This window comes from Lissotriton helveticus, chromosome 5_1, assembly GCF_964261635.1.
Source record: "Lissotriton helveticus chromosome 5_1, aLisHel1.1, whole genome shotgun sequence".
Classification (NCBI taxonomy): Eukaryota; Metazoa; Chordata; class Amphibia; order Caudata; family Salamandridae; genus Lissotriton; species Lissotriton helveticus.
The window spans coordinates 2,055,953,869-2,055,971,280 of NC_136065.1; the positions used below are offsets into that span (position 1 = coordinate 2,055,953,869).

A 17,412-nucleotide genomic window follows, 5' to 3' on the forward strand; every position below is an offset into this window, starting at 1 on the left:
GTACCAGCAGGAATGTGGGTATCCTCATTCTGCCCAGCCACAACAGAATGCGAGGCAAGACATGGTGTCTGTACCATCTTCTCTCTTGCAGGATCTCCACAACATGCTGCAGGATTACAAATATAGATGTTCGCAACCTGCGGCTGTTCCGACTACGCAAGCCCTGCCTGCCCCTGCGGCTCCTAAAGTGGTTTGTCCAGAAGTGCCAGTTCAGGTGACATCTCAGCCGCAGACACCGGTTCCACAGGTTTCTTCGATACCACTGGACACTCATGATGATTCCTCGGATGAGGATCAAAACGTTGATGGCAGACCTGATCAAGATGTAGAATGGGGCGAGTATGTCATCCCAGACCCAGCTTCACCATGCCCGGATCCGGTAGACTCCACCCCAGCGGATATAGGGGGGTTCCATAAGCTGATGGAGAGAGCATTTGTCACCCCGAGTGGGACGGGTATGCTCAGACGTGAGTCCGGTGCTCTCAATGCCACTGGAATCAAGCTATCCAGGCTGAAGAGGGCTGAAAGCCCGAAACCGGTCCTTGGACGCTTGTTTCCAGTCCAGGGAGGACCTGGCTTAGCAGTTCGGGCTGGACTGTTCCCATTGGGCACAGGGTCAAGACTAATTTGCATATAGCTGGGTACAAACTGGAAAGGCATGGTGAGCAAAAAACGATGGATTTAGGCCCAGATCTCTGTACTGGGGTGAATGTATGACATTGTTCTGCATTCTGTCCATCACCTGTTGTTTTGCATTTGTCACCCCGAGTGGGACGGGTATGCTCAGACGTGAGTCCCGTGCTCTCCATGCCACTGGAATCAAGCTATCCAGGCTGAAGAGGGCTGAAAGCCCGAAACCGGTCCTTGGATGCTTGTTTCCAGTCCAGGGAGGACCTGGCTTAGCAGTTCGGGCTGGACTGTTCCCATTGGGCACAGGGTCAAGACTGATTTGCATATAGCTGGGTACAAACTGGAAAGGCATGGTGACCAAAAAATCGATGGATTTAGGCCCAGGTCTCTGTACTGGGGTGAATGTATGACATTGTTCTGCATTCTGTCCATCACCTGTTGTTTTGGAGAGAGCGGCTGGCAGATTCAAACTATCAATGCCTTCTGTTACCACTGAATGTTTTTTATATGACTTTAAAGAGCCTCATAAAAAGACTACTAGAGCTAATCCTATTGTCCAACATGTTTGGGATGAAGGCCTTAAGGCAATGAAGAATCCAGCGACAGTGGTCCCAGTACTACCGCGCATCGATAAAAAATACAAAGCACCTGATGATGGTCCGGCGTCTTTGACGGGACACCCAAAACCGGACTCGGTGATTTCGCAAGCGGCACAAAGGAAGTCACGCAACCCTTCAGCTCCTTTGACAACTCCTCCAGATAAAGAAGGCAGGAGGTTAGACAACGCTGGAAAGAGGTTCTCTTCAATGGCTAGTCTTTTGGTGCGAGCAGCGAATGCATTGGCTATATTTGGCAGGTACGATCGTCAACTATGGTGTGACGTTTCGCCACATTTAGATCAACTTCCTCCGGAATCAAAAACAGAGGCGAAGAAGATCTTACAAGAAGGGGAAGCAACGTCAAAGGAAATTATAGACTGTGCCATGGACATCGCCATAACAGCTTTTCGTTCACTGGCTGGTGCTGCAGTCCTTCGTCGCCAGGGATGGCTCGAGGCGACTTGGTTCAGACCCGAAATCCAGAATAAGATCCTGGATCTACCTTTTGATGGAGAGGCATTGTTTGGAAAGTTGATAGATGACACTCTCCAGGATATTAAAAAAGACACTGAGATGGCTAGGTCTCTGGGTACGCTTCAGTACCGTAAAGCTCCAATCAGAGGTTTCAGAGGCAAGAGTACCACGTACAGAGGCTCTTACCAGCAGCAAAGGTACTCATTGTATGGCTCAGGTTCGCAACAGTACTGCCAGCCTTATCAGCAGAGACAAGGCCAGTCCTCGAATTTCTCAAGACCTAATAATAGAGGAAGGCAAACTCGCCAAGGACGTGAAACGTCCAAGAGACAATAGCGGCCTCCTGGCTCTTCCTACTGTGCCCACCTCTGCAAGATCATCAGTAGGAGGCAGGGTGTCTTAATACCTTCCGAATTGGTCCAAGATAACATCAGACCGTTGGGTGCTAAACATCATTCGAAAGGGCCATACTTTGGAATTTACGCATATCCCATTATCCAAGCCCCCGACCGCCATTCCATCGAAACATCTGCGTCTTCTGTGGCTTGAAGTTCATCAGATGCTCCTGAAAGGTGCTATAGAGCCGCTCCCCTCCGTCCAAAGAGGAGAGGGATTCTATTCCAGGTTCTTCCTTATAAGGAAGACGCTAGAGAAATGGCGCCCCATTTTAGATCTCAGGGAGCTGAACACCTATCTCATCTCCCTATCTTTCCGGATGGTCTCACTTCAAGACATACTGCGTCTCATCAATCCAGAGGACTTCATGGCCACGCTCGATTTAAAAGATACGTACTTTCACATACCGATTCACCCAGCACACAGAAGGTTTCTACGATTTACAGTAGCCAAAAGCCACTTTCAATTCAGGGTTTTACCCTTTGGTCTTCGCTCAGCCCCAAGAATCTTCACCAAGGTGCTGGCACCAGTGGCAGCGTTTCTACGGAATAATCACTTTCAAGTCTTCCCTTACCTGGACGATTGGTTGTTGAAGGCTCCGTCCAGGGAAGCCGCAAGGGAAGCGGTCAACGCATGCACAAACATATTCCAGAATTTGGGTCTCACTCTAAACAAGGAGAAGTCATCTCTGGTTCCGTCCAGAATAGCTCGCTTCCTGTGGGCCATTTTGGACTCGAATCTCAAAAAAGCTTTCCCAACCTTGGAGAGGCAGGAAAAACTACCAACCATGACGCTAGCCTTAAGAAGAAGAAGGTGTCTTTCAGTACGCTGTACAAATCTCTTCTAGGAGTGATTTCTTCATGCATTCCTCTAATTCCACACTGCAGATTGCGGATGCGTCCTCTTCTGGAGCAGCTGGACATCCAGTGGAGACAGATTCACGGTTCGTTCGACGACAAAGTGACCATCACCTCGGTAATGAGAAAAGCTGCCTTGTGGTGGACAAAGCAGGAGAACTTGTCCCAAGGTCTATCCTTCGTATGCGATCCGTCTCCTCAGGTTGTGACGACGGATGCGTCATTGGACGGCTGGGGTGCAGTACTGCAGGATCTGCATGTCAGTGGAAATTGGCCACCTTAGAACCGTCTGCTTTACATCAAGCTCTTGGAACTCAGGGAAATCAAATGGCTCTTCAAGCGTTTCTCCCTCGACTAGGAGATTCGAAGGTTCTCATCCGGACGGACAACACCACGGCAATGCATTACATAAACAAGGAAGTAGGAACCAGGTCTATCCCGTTATCTCAGGAAGCTCAAGAAATCTGGGAATGGGCTATCCTTCACAGGATTTCACTGCAGGCGGAACATCTGCCAGGGATCTTAAACGAAAATGCCGACAGACTAAACAGGCTATCCTCAGTCAGTCACGAGTGGGAACTGAACCAGAGGGTTCTGGACAAGGTTTTCTAACAGTGGGGCAAGCCTGCAATAGATCTATTTGCCACACCGACCAACAAGAAATGCCGGTCTTATGCAAGCAGGCTTCACCATCAAGGATCATTGGGGAATGCTCATTCGATAGCCTGGTCAGGGACATTTGTTTATGCCTTTCCCCCCATTCCAATGATCCCGAGACTTATCAGGAAAATCAAAGTGGAGCCATGCAAGATGATCTTGATAGCCGCTGTTTGGCCGAGACAGTTCTGGTTCACGGAACTCCATCTTTTGTCGCTTGTTCCTCCTCTTCCCTTGCGAACCTTTCCGGACCTTCTCACAGTGTCCGAGGGGCAAATTTGGCATCCGGATCCAGCTTCATTTCACCCGACAGCATGGCTCCTGAGCAGCGGGAATTCATAAATCTTCCCATCTCAAATGAGATAAGAGAGGTTCTCTCCCAGGATAGAGCTCCTTCCACGAATAAGACTTACCGTTTCAAATGGAAAAGATTTTGCATTTGGTGCAGGAAAGAAGGTGTTGACCCTTTCTCTTCTCAACCTCATCAACTTCTGCCTTATCTTTTGTCCTTAGCTAAGACGGGGCTGGCCCATTCATCCATAAAAGTTCACTTGGCAGCGATTTCTCGGTACAGACGTTCTGCGTCTGGGCCTTCTCTTTGGTCTTCTAGGATAATTAAACAGTTTCTTAAAGGATTGTTCCGTGTCTATCCCCCGGTGAGGCCTCAGCCTCCTACTTGGCAACTGAATTTGGTCCTCACACAGCTCTTGAAAGACCCATTTGAACCAATACATCGTACGGACATGAAATTCCTTTCATGGAAATTGGCTCTCCTTCTTGCCCTCACATCGGCGAGACGCATTGGGGAGTTGCAGGCTCTCACAATTCAGGAGCCGTTTCACCAATTCAAAAGGAATACAGTAATCTTAAGGACTAACCCGAGGTTCATACCCAAGGTGCCCTCGGACTTTCACTTGAATGAGCCGGTTATTCTTAAATCTTTCTTTCCTCACCCTTCCACACCAGCGGAGAGGTCACTGCATTCTCTGGATGTACAACGGTGCTTAAAATTCTATTTGGATCGCACCAAAGGATTCCGTAAATGTTCCCAATTGTTCATTGCTTTTGGTGGTCCTCGTAAGGGCCTTCCTCTTTCAAAACAAAGTATTGCGAGATGGATTTCCAGTGCCATTCTCCATTGCCATTTGACAGCAGGTAAGCCGCTGACTGGCAGGATTAGAGCGCATTCCACAAGATCGGTGGCTTCTTCGACAGCTCTCTTCGCGGGAGTGCACATCAGAGACATTTGCAGGGCTGCGACTTGGAGCAGCGTGCACACCTTTACAAAGCATTACTGCTTGGAATCCTTGAATTAGGAGGACACGGCTGTGGGCCAGGCTGTCCTGAGGAACCTCTTCCACTAATTGGTGAGCTTTCCTTTCTATCCCACCTTCCTTTTTACTGCACATTTTGTATCTTCATGTAATGATGGCTATTGCAATGTATGTTTATGCCACAAAATGTGTTTATTGCTGAATGCTTGCTACTCTGATACAAAAGCATGGGAATCTATGAAAGTTCCAATACTGGGGCAAGAAAACAAGTTACTTACCTGTAACTTTGGTTCCCCAATATTGGTAACTTTCATAGATTCCCATGCGCCCACCCACCTCCCCGAGGAAAGCTCAGCCTTCAGCAGATATGATGACTGTTACATAACGGCTATGAAAATCTGAGGCTCTGAGGTTCCTTCAGGAGGGTTCTATGGGGTGAGGCTCTTCTGATTGGCTGATGCTTAGTTTGGTCTCTTTTACAAAAAGAGGCGGATATGCTACAAAAGGGAATGAGGCCTAGGCCTTTTTCTTTCTCTTTTGTACCTACTGCTATGTTATTTTGTTACCGAGACTCCCATTCCGACGACGGGGAATGATACAAAAGCATGGGAATCTATGAAAGTTACCAGTACTGGGGAAGAAAACAAGTTACTTACCTGTAACTTTGGTTCCCCAGCATTGGTATTTTCATATATTCCCATGCTTTGTATCATTCCCCTGTCGTCGGAATGGGAGCCTCGGTAATAGAAAATACCACAGCAGTAAGTACAAAAGAGAAAAGACAGGCCTAGGCCTCCTCTCTTTTTGTAGCCTATCCGCCTCTTTTTGTAAAAGAGACCAAAAATGTTGCAACAACCAATCTGAATAGCCTCACCCCATAGAACCCTCCTGAGAGAGCCTCAGAGCCTCAGATTTTCGTAGCCGTTGTGTAAAAGTAACTACCTTCGCTAAAGGCTGATCTTTCTTTCCCAGGGGAGGTGGATGGGCGCATGGGAATCTATGAAAGTACCAATACTGGGGAACCAAAGTTACAGGTAAGTAACTTGCTTTCTTGCCCCAGTATTGGACTTTCATAGATTCCCATGCTTTGTATCAGAGTAGCTAGCGGTAAGCAACAAACGCACATTTTGTTATATGCACATCAACATAACCCAGCATAAGTATTATCATAGATAGTCAAAATACTACGTAACAATAGATAGGTAATATTATCAAATACAAAATGTGTGACAAAGGAAGGAGGGATAGAAGGGAAAGCTCACCGCTCACTGGAATAAATTCCTCAGGACTGCTTGTCCGACTGCTGCGTCACTTCTTGTGGAAGAATCCAAACAGTAGTGTCTCGTGAACAAATGGGCACTGCTCCAAGTATCTGTCCTACAAATGTCCTTGATAGGGACACCAGAGAACAATGCTGTAGACGATGACACTGATCTCATAGAATGAGCCTTGATCCGTCCTTTCAGCGGCTTCCCTGCTGCCTGATGACAGAACTGAATTGTGCTGGCAATCCAACGTGATATCCCCTGCTTTGACAGGGGTAAACCTTTTCTTGGAGCGACAAAAGCGACAAAAAGTTGCGATGTCTTCCTGAATGCCTTTGTACGTTGAAGATAGAACTTTAAGCATCTTTGGACATCCAAAGTGAGCAGAGACTTCTCCGCCAGAGATGAAGGTCGAGGAAAGTAAGACTTTAGTACTATAGGTTCGTTTAGGTGAAAATCCGAAGGGACCTTTGGGATAAATTTCGGATTTGTCTGTAAAATCAAAGACTCCTTTTTGAACTGTAAGAAAGGTTCAACAATCGTGAGAGCTTGAAGCTCTCCAACCCTCCTAGCTTTTGTTATCGCTAGAAGAAAAGCAACTTTCCATGACACAAACTTCATGGCAGCTTTATGGATTGGTTCAAAAGGAGCCCTCATGAGATGGGCTAGGACCAGGTTGAGTTGCCAAGTCGGAGGAGGAGGTCTCACCGGAGGGAAAGCTCTGAATAGACCCTTCAGGAATTGTTTGATCACCCTCGCGGACCAAAGAGAAGGACCAGAGGTTGTTCGCCTGAACCTAGAGATCGCTGCCAGATGCACCTTAATGGAGGAGTGTTGAAGACCTGATTTGGCCAAAGACAATATGTACGGTAAGATCTTATGAGGAGCCGAAGTAAAAGGATGAAGATTTTCCTTTTGGCACCATGCACAAAAACGCTTCCAATTTGCTCGATAAGTCCTGTTTGTACTAGGAGCCCGAGCTTGAGCTAAAATGTCCTTGCAATCTTGAGGAATATCTAAAGCATTGAACTCCCGGTGTTTAGGAGCCAAGCTGTCAATTGCAAAGAGCCCGGGTCCGGATGCATTACTTGGCCCTGGGACATCGTCAGCAGGGTAGGAATGGGGCGTAGGAGAACCCGTTGACCCCGAGATAGAAGGAGGAGCTCTGTGTACCAAAACTGGCGGGGACAAGCCGGGGCTATTAAAATCATGGTGCAGGGTTCTGTCTTGAGTTTCCTCAGTATCCCTGGTATCAAAGGAATCGGTGGAAAGGCATAAAGAAATGCACCTGACCAGGCTATCGAAAGGGCATTCCCCAATGACCCTCGATGGAGATACCTGCTTGAGTAGAGTTGGCATTTCTTGTTCTCTGGGGTCGGGAACAGGTCTATCAGTGGAGTGCCCCAACGAGAGAATATCCTTTTGAGAGTACTCTGATCCAATTCCCATTCGTGGGAGACATACCTTAGGTGGCTCAATGAATCCGCTTCCACATTGAGGGAACCTGGAAGATGTTCTGCAGAGAGACAAATCTGGTGATGAATAGCCCATTCCCAGATCTCTTGAGCTTCCCTTGAAAGAAGCTTGGATTTTGTTCCGCCCTGCTTGTTCACATAATGCATGGCCGTCGTGTTGTCTGTACGCACTAGGACCGTAGAACCCCGAATCTTTGGAAAGCCTGTAGAGCAAGACGAATTGCTTGCAGTTCCAGTAAGTTGATGTGAAAGGTGCGAAGCTCTGGAGACCAGTAATCGCTCACTTGAAGATCCTGCAATGTCTCTCCCCAGCCTTCCAGAGAGGCGTCTGTGGTTAGAACTAACGGAAAGGGAGGAACCAAGAAGGAGAGACCTTCCTCAATATTGCTTGCTATAGTCCACCACCTGACCGCTTTCTTGATGATAGGAGTTATCTTTATCTTGTCCTCGAAGGACCCCTCTGCTTGACGCCATTGCATGTCCAGTTGTTCCTGCAGGGGACGCATGTGAAGCCTGCAGTGCGGAAACAATGCAATGCAAGATGACATCGACCCTAGAAGGGACTTGTACTGACGGACTGAAAGAATTTGTTTCCTTTGAAATCGGTTGGCAGCAAGAATCAGTTTGTTTTTCCTCTCCTCTGAAGGAAAAGCTCTGCAATGAGCAGTATCCAGAATGGCACCCAGAAATCTTGCTGACCTGGACGGAAGAAGAACCAACTTGCTTCTGTTTAGACCCAGACCTAGATGACTGAAAAGTTGAATACAATCCTTGACTGCTTTTGAAGCTTCCTGAGAAGAAGGAGCTTTTATCAGCCAGTCTTCCAGGTAGGGAAACACCTGCAGAGAAAATGGCTCTTGGCTACTGTGAGGTGAAGATACCTCCTGTGGGCCGGATGAACAGGAACATGAAAATATGCTTCGTCCAGGTCTAGAGTTGCCATATAATCGCCAGGATTTAGGAGACGTAATATATCCTGTAGAGAAACCATCCGAAAAGACAGTTTTTTGAGCTAGGTGTTGAGCTCTCTCAGGTCTAGAATTGGACGCCACTTTTCTTCTGTCTTGCGAATCAGGAAAAACCTGGAATAGAATCCTTTCTCGCGTTGGCTCTGAGGAACTGATTCTATTGCTCCTTTGATGAGCAGTTGTTGAACCTCGAAAATGCAGAAGATTTCGATGTTTCATTTCCGTGGCGCGAGGAGTTCTGGATGGTGGCAATTTATGAAAACTCCAGTGTGTGGCCGAATTGAATGATGTTGAGGACCCACCGATCCGATGTAATAATTTTCCAGTTGTGGAGGTATTTTGAGATCCTGCCCCCCACTGATGTTACTAGAGGGGGAGGAACAGTAGACAGAGCCATGAAGCCGCTATTGTCTTTTAGAAGTATCTCTTTCCCGATGCCCCTGACGCCCTCTTGATGGTTGGCGAGAGAAAGACGCCGATTGACCTTGGCGCTGCGAATATTGGGGCTTGTAAGACTAGGGGGACTGTGAGTACGTAGAATAGCTTTGTTGATTGCCACCTCTGTACGATGAAAATCCTCTAACTTTCGCACCTCTGAAAGGAACTTTGCGGTAATGCAATGTCCCCAAGGACCTTGCCGTGTCCGTGTCTTTCTTGATGTCTTGAAGGGCATCATCTACATGCTTTCCAAAAAGCATTTCTCCGTCATAAGGTAAGTCCAAGATCTTATTTTGAACTTCCTGGCGAAACCAGGTTGCCCGCAGCCAGCCCTGACGCCTTAAAACTGCTGAACCCGCTAGAGCTCGGAAAGCAGTAGTTGCTATATCCATAGCACAATCTATCACCTCTGAAGATGAACGTTCCCCTTCCACCAGTATCTTTCTGACCTCATCTCTGGCAGTATCCAGAAGTTGGTCAACAAACGGGGATAAATCGCACCACATCTGGCGATCATATCTACCGAAGATAGCAAGAGCATTAGCAGCTCTAACCAGAAGGCTAGCCATAGAAGAGAACCTTTTTCCCACATTGTCTAGACGTCTCCCTTCCTTGTCTGGCGGTGTTGTAAGGGGCGCCGATGGATTCTTGGACTTACTTTGCGCTGCCTGGGAAATAACTGAGTCCGGCTTCGGTTGACCAGTCAGGCTAGCGGGACTGCCTTCTGGAACTTTATACTTCTTCTCCAGCCGGGGAAGAAGAGGGATGACTGTAGCAGGATTCTGCATCACCTTTGCACCGTCCGACTACTCATGTTCAATTATCGGTATTGAACGGATGGATTTTCTATAGAGCTCTTTGAAGTCGTAAAGAAAACAGTCTGATTGCACTGTCATAATCGGAAGGCCAAATCTCTTGGACGCCCTCTCCATAAGATTATGGAAACCTCCAATGTCAGCTGGAGGGGAGGTAGCAGTATCCGGCACTGGTGAAGCTAGATCTTGAACAACATCATCGTCCCAACCTCTATCCGGGTCATGAGGTGGATCTACCTGAAGATCTTCATCAGATGAGACATTATCATCCTGAATAGTCACAACCTCCTGATGGCTTTCTCTTGGTTCTGGTTCCGAAACTCGAGAAACCAGAGGCGTCACAGCAACTGCCAGAGCAGATGGAGAAGGAGGATGCTCTTGCTGGTCCGAAGCTTGTGACAGAAATCTTTTCCTGTAGTCTTGTAGCATATCTGTAAGTCCATTATAAGAGAGGATGGCATTGCCACCATATCCTGACACGATTTTTGTGGAGGCCTCTCTTGTTGAACAAAATGGCGTTCTTCTGTATAGTATTCGTCAGAATCCAAATCCTGATATTTTACTTCGAGTTCGGATGGGTTATAAGCATCCCCATAAGGACCATCTTCATCATCATCAGACTCCTCCTCGAAAAGCAAAGTTGGAGGTAAGGGTGTTACGAGGAGATGTCATCTCTGGAGGGATTTGCTGCCTCTTTATAGAGATGTGGACCCTTTGAATAGTTGACGGGACCGTCAACGGGACCGTCGGCGGAGAGATGGACCTCGTCGACAGAGGATTGATCGTCGACGGTGTCGTCGACGAGCTTGTCGTCAGAATCATGATAGCTGTCATCGTCCTCGTCGCTGCCGTCCACGCTATCTTCGTCGTCATTATCGTCGACGTCAAAGATGTAAACACCGTCGTCGATGAGCAGGGAACAGGTACCTTAAATGTCGACGTACATATCAATGCAGCCACCGTCGACGAAGCTGCCGTCGACGGGCCCGTCAACGGAGCTGTACCTGAATCCAAGTCCATTTTGGAAGTTGTCGTCGACGTACCAGATGATTTCGTCGTCGACTGGCGTGGTTTCTTCGATCTTCCTTCCTGAGGGACAGCAGAAGTTTTCTTGAATCCCTTCTCCTTTTCAGATGGCGGAGAAGCAACAGAAAGGCTTTTCTGTACCTTCTTAGATGACTGTGTCTCCTCAGTCTGTCCCAGCCTCTCCTTTACACCTCGGTGAGGAGATTGTTTGGGACTGGGCCTTTCAGACCTATCAGAGGTCTTTCGTAAGGCTTTAACAGGGGGCTCAGTAGAAGTTGAAGGGGAGGACCTACTCCTTTTCTTGGATCTTCTGGAGGACGCAGCTGAGGAAGAATCCTCACTATCAGATGACAAAACCTCCTTGCGTGACTTAATTTTCTGCAACCAAGTCAAGCGGCCTTCCCTGTCTCTCAAGGTCTTTGTAGAGAATGTTCTGCAGATCTTACAATCTGTGACCTTGTTATCTGGGTACAAGCGTTAGATACAGTCCTTATGCTTGTCCTCAACAAACAGCCTCTTCTTTGAACAGGTAGCACAAGCTCTAAATAACGCCTTCTTCTCCTTGTCAGACATAGTAAAGTTGAAGAAATGGAAAAAATTCCAAACTGAAGAGAAATCTGAGCAGAGCTCAGTGGAGACTCCCTAAGCACAACGTGCAGTAGAAAATCTGAGGCTCTGAGGCTCTTTCAGGAGGGTTCTATGGGGTGAGGCTATTCTGATTGGTTGTTGCAACATTTTTGGTCTCTTTTACAAAAAAGAGGCGGATAGGCTACAAAATGAGATGAGGCCTAGGCCTGTATTTTCTCTTTTGTACTTACTGCTGTGGTATTTTCTATTACCGAGGCTCCCATTCCGACGACGGGGGAATGAAACAAAGCATGGGAATCTATGAAACTCCAATACTGGGGCAACCAAAGTTACAGGTAAGTAACTTGTTTTCTTCTCCACAATCGAAATATGGATAGAATCTTCTGTCTCATCATGCTGTAAAAGTCAATGACGAGTCCGTCAGGGATCCTACTATTCTCTACTTGTGCTTAACATCTACCAGCTTCCCTTGGTTCTAGTATTGAACTTCCATGGCTTGACATTCCACATGTATGTCATGATTCTAGATACACGTCTACTTTAAAGCAGAGCAGTGAAGCAAACTATCATAATGGAGTGCCTTGACCTCATCTATTTTTGGACAGGTGAATTACTAAAGACTTTATTATAGGAGAACATGGCAAGAATCTCCATCCTCCAAAAGGCCCTCCAGCATGCCCCATCATTGCATCCCACCAGGTAAGTGATTCACAGATTATGCTCAATGAAACTTAAATGTATCCCTCAAATCAATGCTGTTGTCTGCAGAACCAATTTTTACCAATCCCTTAATTGAAGAAATCCTCTCACTCCAACTCCTATGGAGTTTTGTCCCACCCTTTGTAACTCCCATTGCAACTCATGTCAAGTTGCTCTTACTGTCTCTCTCTAGCTCCTATGGAGTTTTGATCCACTTATGGTAACTCATGCTGCTTTTTCTGTCTGTGTCTACAGACTGAAGTAGAGCTACTAGTTATGAATGCAGTGAACACCAGCAGAGCTTCTGCTCTAGCCTGTGGTGCCAGCTCACAGAGAGATGCCGACCCCATCTGTTGATGTTCCAGGAAGGCGCTTGCTGCTCCTGCTCTGTAGCTCCTGCAGTCATGGTATGCCAGGTTGTCTTTTGTTCCTACACTCTTTTCAATTTCCTCTCTGGAGCTTCAGGCAAGCAGCTGCTGCAGTTATCTATGTCTGTAGCATCTGTAGACCTGCTGTTTCTGCATGTTCTCACCTGTGTCTGTCACTTGTGCTGATCCGGAGTTACTATCAGGATCCATACCTCCAAAACAGATGATGCTACTATTGCATTTAGCTATATATGTTGTGCCAGGGGATAGAGCTGACATGTGCTGGTCTTAGCTCCACTAGACTACCAGAATGTGCTATAGGGTAGAAGGCTGGAATTCAAAAATATCCTCACCAGTCTTTAAAGTACAGGATCGCTGGGCAGTATGAACAGACAATACTGCAGCAATTGTCTCATCTGCCTCTAGAAACTGGCATTCCTCTATGTCGCAGCCAAAAATATTCAACCAGCCTCTGGTCACTTGTTCCATCAATGTTTCTTCAAGTGACTGTAGAACAGTTTTACCACTCAACTTCAATATAAATACTGTTGCAGTCAGTCCAGGAATGTGCTAATAAGAGCCTTTCAAATAGGTCTAACTTCAGCATGGGAGTGACCAAAGAGGGTCAGATCTAGGTTCATAATAAGCATCAGGTAAGCACGGATGATCATGTTTTTTAGAACTTCTGTTGCCTTGCTATTCTTTCTTACTGTTCCAACTTTATAAAATAACACCACAAGCAAAAGGATGATTCACAAGGGGCACAGGTGAGAGGCTGCTTTTCATTGTCACACTATTGACTTGGGAGATAAATTATATGGGAGTACCAAAACGTAAACACAAGACGTAAATGTGTAACCTAGAAGATGTCACAAGGCCCATGTCAGTCTGGTTTCAAAAGGATGGCACGGGTGCCTGAGATGAGATTTTGGTGTTTACCTGCATCTGGGACCATGTGTGTAAACTTCAGTGCCTTTAACCATTTTGATATGGATCTGGGTGTCAACTGCGTATAACTGTTAGTTTGTATCCCCAAAACGATTCTGTCCTTTAATGTATGTAGGAACTTATAGATGAGGGATGTGTGAGTGAGCAGTCACAATGTTATCCCTAAGTTAGAGGAAATAGTTTCAATTGTTTGGGGGTCTTTGTTGCTCCTATCATAGGTAGCTAAGAGCGTTTGTAGAAAATGAAAGAATATGTGATCCCAGATGTGGAAGGGAGGTCAATGCTGGACAACTGATTGTGATGTTGGCTTATAATGTGATAAACTCATACAATCACAGGAGCTAATTACAGAGACGGTTGAGTGAAATGCCATAACAATGAGCCCTGACCTCTCTATGTTCAGGGACTAAAGATAATAATGAAACACTGTACAGCTGAAAGATTTTTGTTGTGTTCATTCAGAGGGGACGTGGCTTAGCAGTACAGTCTGGCATGTCCGGTTTGAGGTTGACTTAAGTCTCATATGCATAAGATTGTCCTCTTCTGAACTGCATAATTGACCAATTTTCATCCGTCACATTTTGACTGTCTACATAGTGCTGGTATCATGTGATTTTTGCTTGAACTCATATTAATACATAGCAAAGAGGCCCTGTTTGCAGTATGCGAATGCGGCCAAGGTGACCCGAGAGAAGAACCTCTGAGCAGGAGGATTGGTAAAGTTGGAGATCTCGACCTTACTTTTCTACTGCTTCAGCCTTAGAGAGGACACTCAATCCCTGTTCACCAGTTCATGCCCTGCAAGTACCAACTAAGAATGTTTATACTTCAGAGTCCAGCTTCTAACAAATCAGTTGATCGCAGTTAGACTTACTCATCAAGTGCAGAGCTGCCACCTGATGGTGGTCTTCAGTCCTCATGAGAAGGCACTCCTTACAATCCCTGTAGAACTCCATATAGTTTTTTTTTTCTAGAAGAGAATAAATATTTAATGAGATCACAGACTTCAAATATGGAACGTAACACAAACAACTACAGGCCCCGCTGTAATAAAGGTTTCCTGGTACACTTTCTGAAAACGTTCAGCATGTCAGTGAGTGACCCATGAAGATGTAGTGAAGGTGAGCCAAGTTTAATGTCACTGAATGTGGGACTGATGACACTATTTCTAGAGAACTCTATTTGGTGCCATTGAGTGTAGGGCCCGTAAGGTTTTTGTACTTGGAGGGCCCAGCTCAGTATCAGTGAGCGTGGAACCTGTGATTGGGGACTCAACTTGAGGTCAGTTAATCTGTTTGGTGTGAGGGTATAGTAGGTAGTCTGGTGTTTCAGCGAATGATACATGAAGTTTGTAGTAATGGGAGAACTCAACTTGGTGTCAGTAAAAATGAGGCCCATTATGCGATAGAGCTCCACTTTGTGTCATGGAATATGACATACAAGTTGCTTTAAAGGTTAATTGGTGTCAATGATTATGAGACCCATCATGTTTTAGAGCTCATCGAGTATGAGTATGAAACCCCTCATGCTAATAAAGCTAAATTTGGTGTCAGGAAATATGAAACCCAAGATGCTATAGAGCACATCTTGGTGTCAGTGAGACCCCATAATGTATTAGAACTCCCTTGTGTCAGTGAGTCTGCCTCCCAGGATACATGAGGTACATGAGAGTTCAGCATGAGGTCAGTGCTCTGTTGTAGTGGAGACCGAAGTTTGATGTCTGCTAGAGAGGGGTCAGTTAGACAGTAGTGCATGAGAGCTCTGCTTGGGGTGAGTGAGTGAGGGACTCATGATGGTTAGTGCTAGGGGCTTAGCTTAGGATCAGGGAGATAGGGGATCATGGTACTTGAGCACTGGAGGGCTCGGTTTGATGTCAGAAAATGAGTGGCTCATAATACTTAGTTCTGGAGCGCTCAGTTTGATTTCAGCGAGTGAGAGGCTCATGACGCTTTAGTACTGGAGAGCTCAGCTTTGAGGACAGTGAGAGAGAAGCTCATGATGCGTTAGTGCTGGAGAGCTCATCTATGGGGACAATAAATGAGAAGCTGACGATACCTTAGTACTGGAGAGCTCTGCTTAGCGTGAGTGAGTGAGGGAGGGACTCAGGATACAGTAGTACTGGAGAGTTCAGTTTGCTTTCAGTGTGTGAGAGGCTTGTGAAATGTTATTACTGGAGGGTTCACTTTGCTTTCAGTGACTGCTTAGGGTGAGTGAGTGAGGGACTCATGATAAGGTAGTACTGGAGAGTTCAGTTTGCTTTCAGTGTGTGAGAGGCTTGTGAAATGTTATTACTGGAGGGTTCACTTTGCTTTCAGTGAGTGGGAGGGTGGTGTTACTTTTGTACTGGCGAGATCAGCATTGGGGACAGTGAGTGAAAGGCTCATGATAATTTAGTACTGGATGGTTCAGCTTTGTGGGCAGTGATTGAGAGGCTCTTGATGATCTAGTACTGCAGGGTTCACTTTGCTTTCAGTGAGTGAGAGGATAATGATACTTTAGTACTAGATGGTTCAGCTTCGGGCTATGAAGGATGAAGCAAATGTGAGCGCTGGTTCATGTGTTTGTACTACTGCAAGAGTGTAGCCTGATGTTAGTGACCATAGGACCCATGAATTTGTGTCTGTGGGATCTCTTGGTGTTAGCAAGTGTGGGGCACAGGAAGGTGCAGTCTAGGGTTCTAAACCTGGTAGCCAGGCATGTGGGCCTCATGAATCAGACGTTCTGGAATATCCCTGCCTGATTGTGGCATAAGTGAGTATGGGACTAATTTAGTTGCAGTTCTGGCACTCCTCTTCTAGATCTGAATGTGGTGCCAACATTTAATCAGTAGTACTGTGAGATCAGATCTTGGTGTCAGTGAAGATGGAGCCCAAGACCCTGCAATTCTAGAAGAGCTTGTTGAGATCCCTCCTTGGTGTCCTTGAATGTGGACCCTGTGGTTTTGAAAAAGCCTTGAACTTGGATGCAATGTATGTGAAACCCTGGCAGTATGTTGATCATTGCAGTAATGAAGTGCTCACCTTTTCCAGTGATAATAGTATGTCCTTTAACCTCCACGTCTTCCTCGGCACAGCTAAAACTGCATTAAATAGAGAGGAACAGAATACTTTAGGGCCACTTCCAAGCAACCCACAGCCACATCATATTTTTCTTACATTTGATGATTGCCAAACTTGCAACACCTGTTGTTGGTATTGGAAGCAGCTGTTTCAGATCCCTTCTAAAATCTGCCCCTCTTATAATTTTAAAAACTTTTAACACTCAATAACATCTTGAATAAACTTTGTGGTTTATAAGCAGCTTTTTAGTGGGATGATGACGTTATAATCCAAAAAGCTAAAAGGCTGCTGCTGTTTGCTACTTATAAGTCCCCTGTGGTCTTGAGACTGCTCTTGATACTGACCTCAAGAAAGAGAGAAGACAGAAAACAACACAACTGCACAGCAGAGCAGGAGAGATTATCACTGGATTATCCTGGTTTTAATGGCTTCTCTGAAAAGATGGGAATGTTCCAAGTTATTCTAAGTGGAAGCGTGGTGTGGTGTGGTTTGGAGAGGAGTAGATTAAAAAATTAATGAAGGTTTTTGATAGAATGATAGTAAATGCATTGTGGTTTGATGAATAATGGACCGTGCTCATAAAGAGTGTGGGGAATAATTGGCATGGATACTAGGAGCCGGTGTAGACTGATGTGAAGTGGCTGCTTCTTCTTAGACCCCCACACTTTGGGAATATGAGTGAGCTTGTTCTAAGTATTGGAAAAAGATAGAAAAGTGCCCTCCTTAGATTCTCTTCATTTTCCCATGAAGCGTTATGGGATAACGCAAAACTGTCAACATTGCACTGAGGGGTGAAAAAGTGGATGGTGTCAGTGGAAATGCATGAGAAGTAGCAGCAGGTTAAGGAGTGTTTCTCAGTTCTACCACTAGGGAACA

The 17,412-nt window shown here is 46.1% G+C and overlaps 1 protein-coding gene across 2 annotated transcripts in view; it reads right to left on the reverse strand.

The window, feature by feature from the left end:
- The window catches only part of LOC144756282 (uncharacterized), a 444,819-nt gene that overhangs the window by 247,540 nt on the left and 179,867 nt on the right, over positions 1-17,412 (reverse strand). For both annotated transcript variants that reach the window (XM_078645943.1, XM_078645942.1), the window contains exons 8-9: positions 16,498-16,556; positions 14,352-14,447 (exon numbers count right to left, since the gene is read on the reverse strand). In XM_078645943.1, the coding sequence (XP_078502069.1) occupies positions 14,352-14,447; positions 16,498-16,556 (155 nt within the window). The remainder of the gene's footprint in view (positions 1-14,351; positions 14,448-16,497; positions 16,557-17,412) is intronic.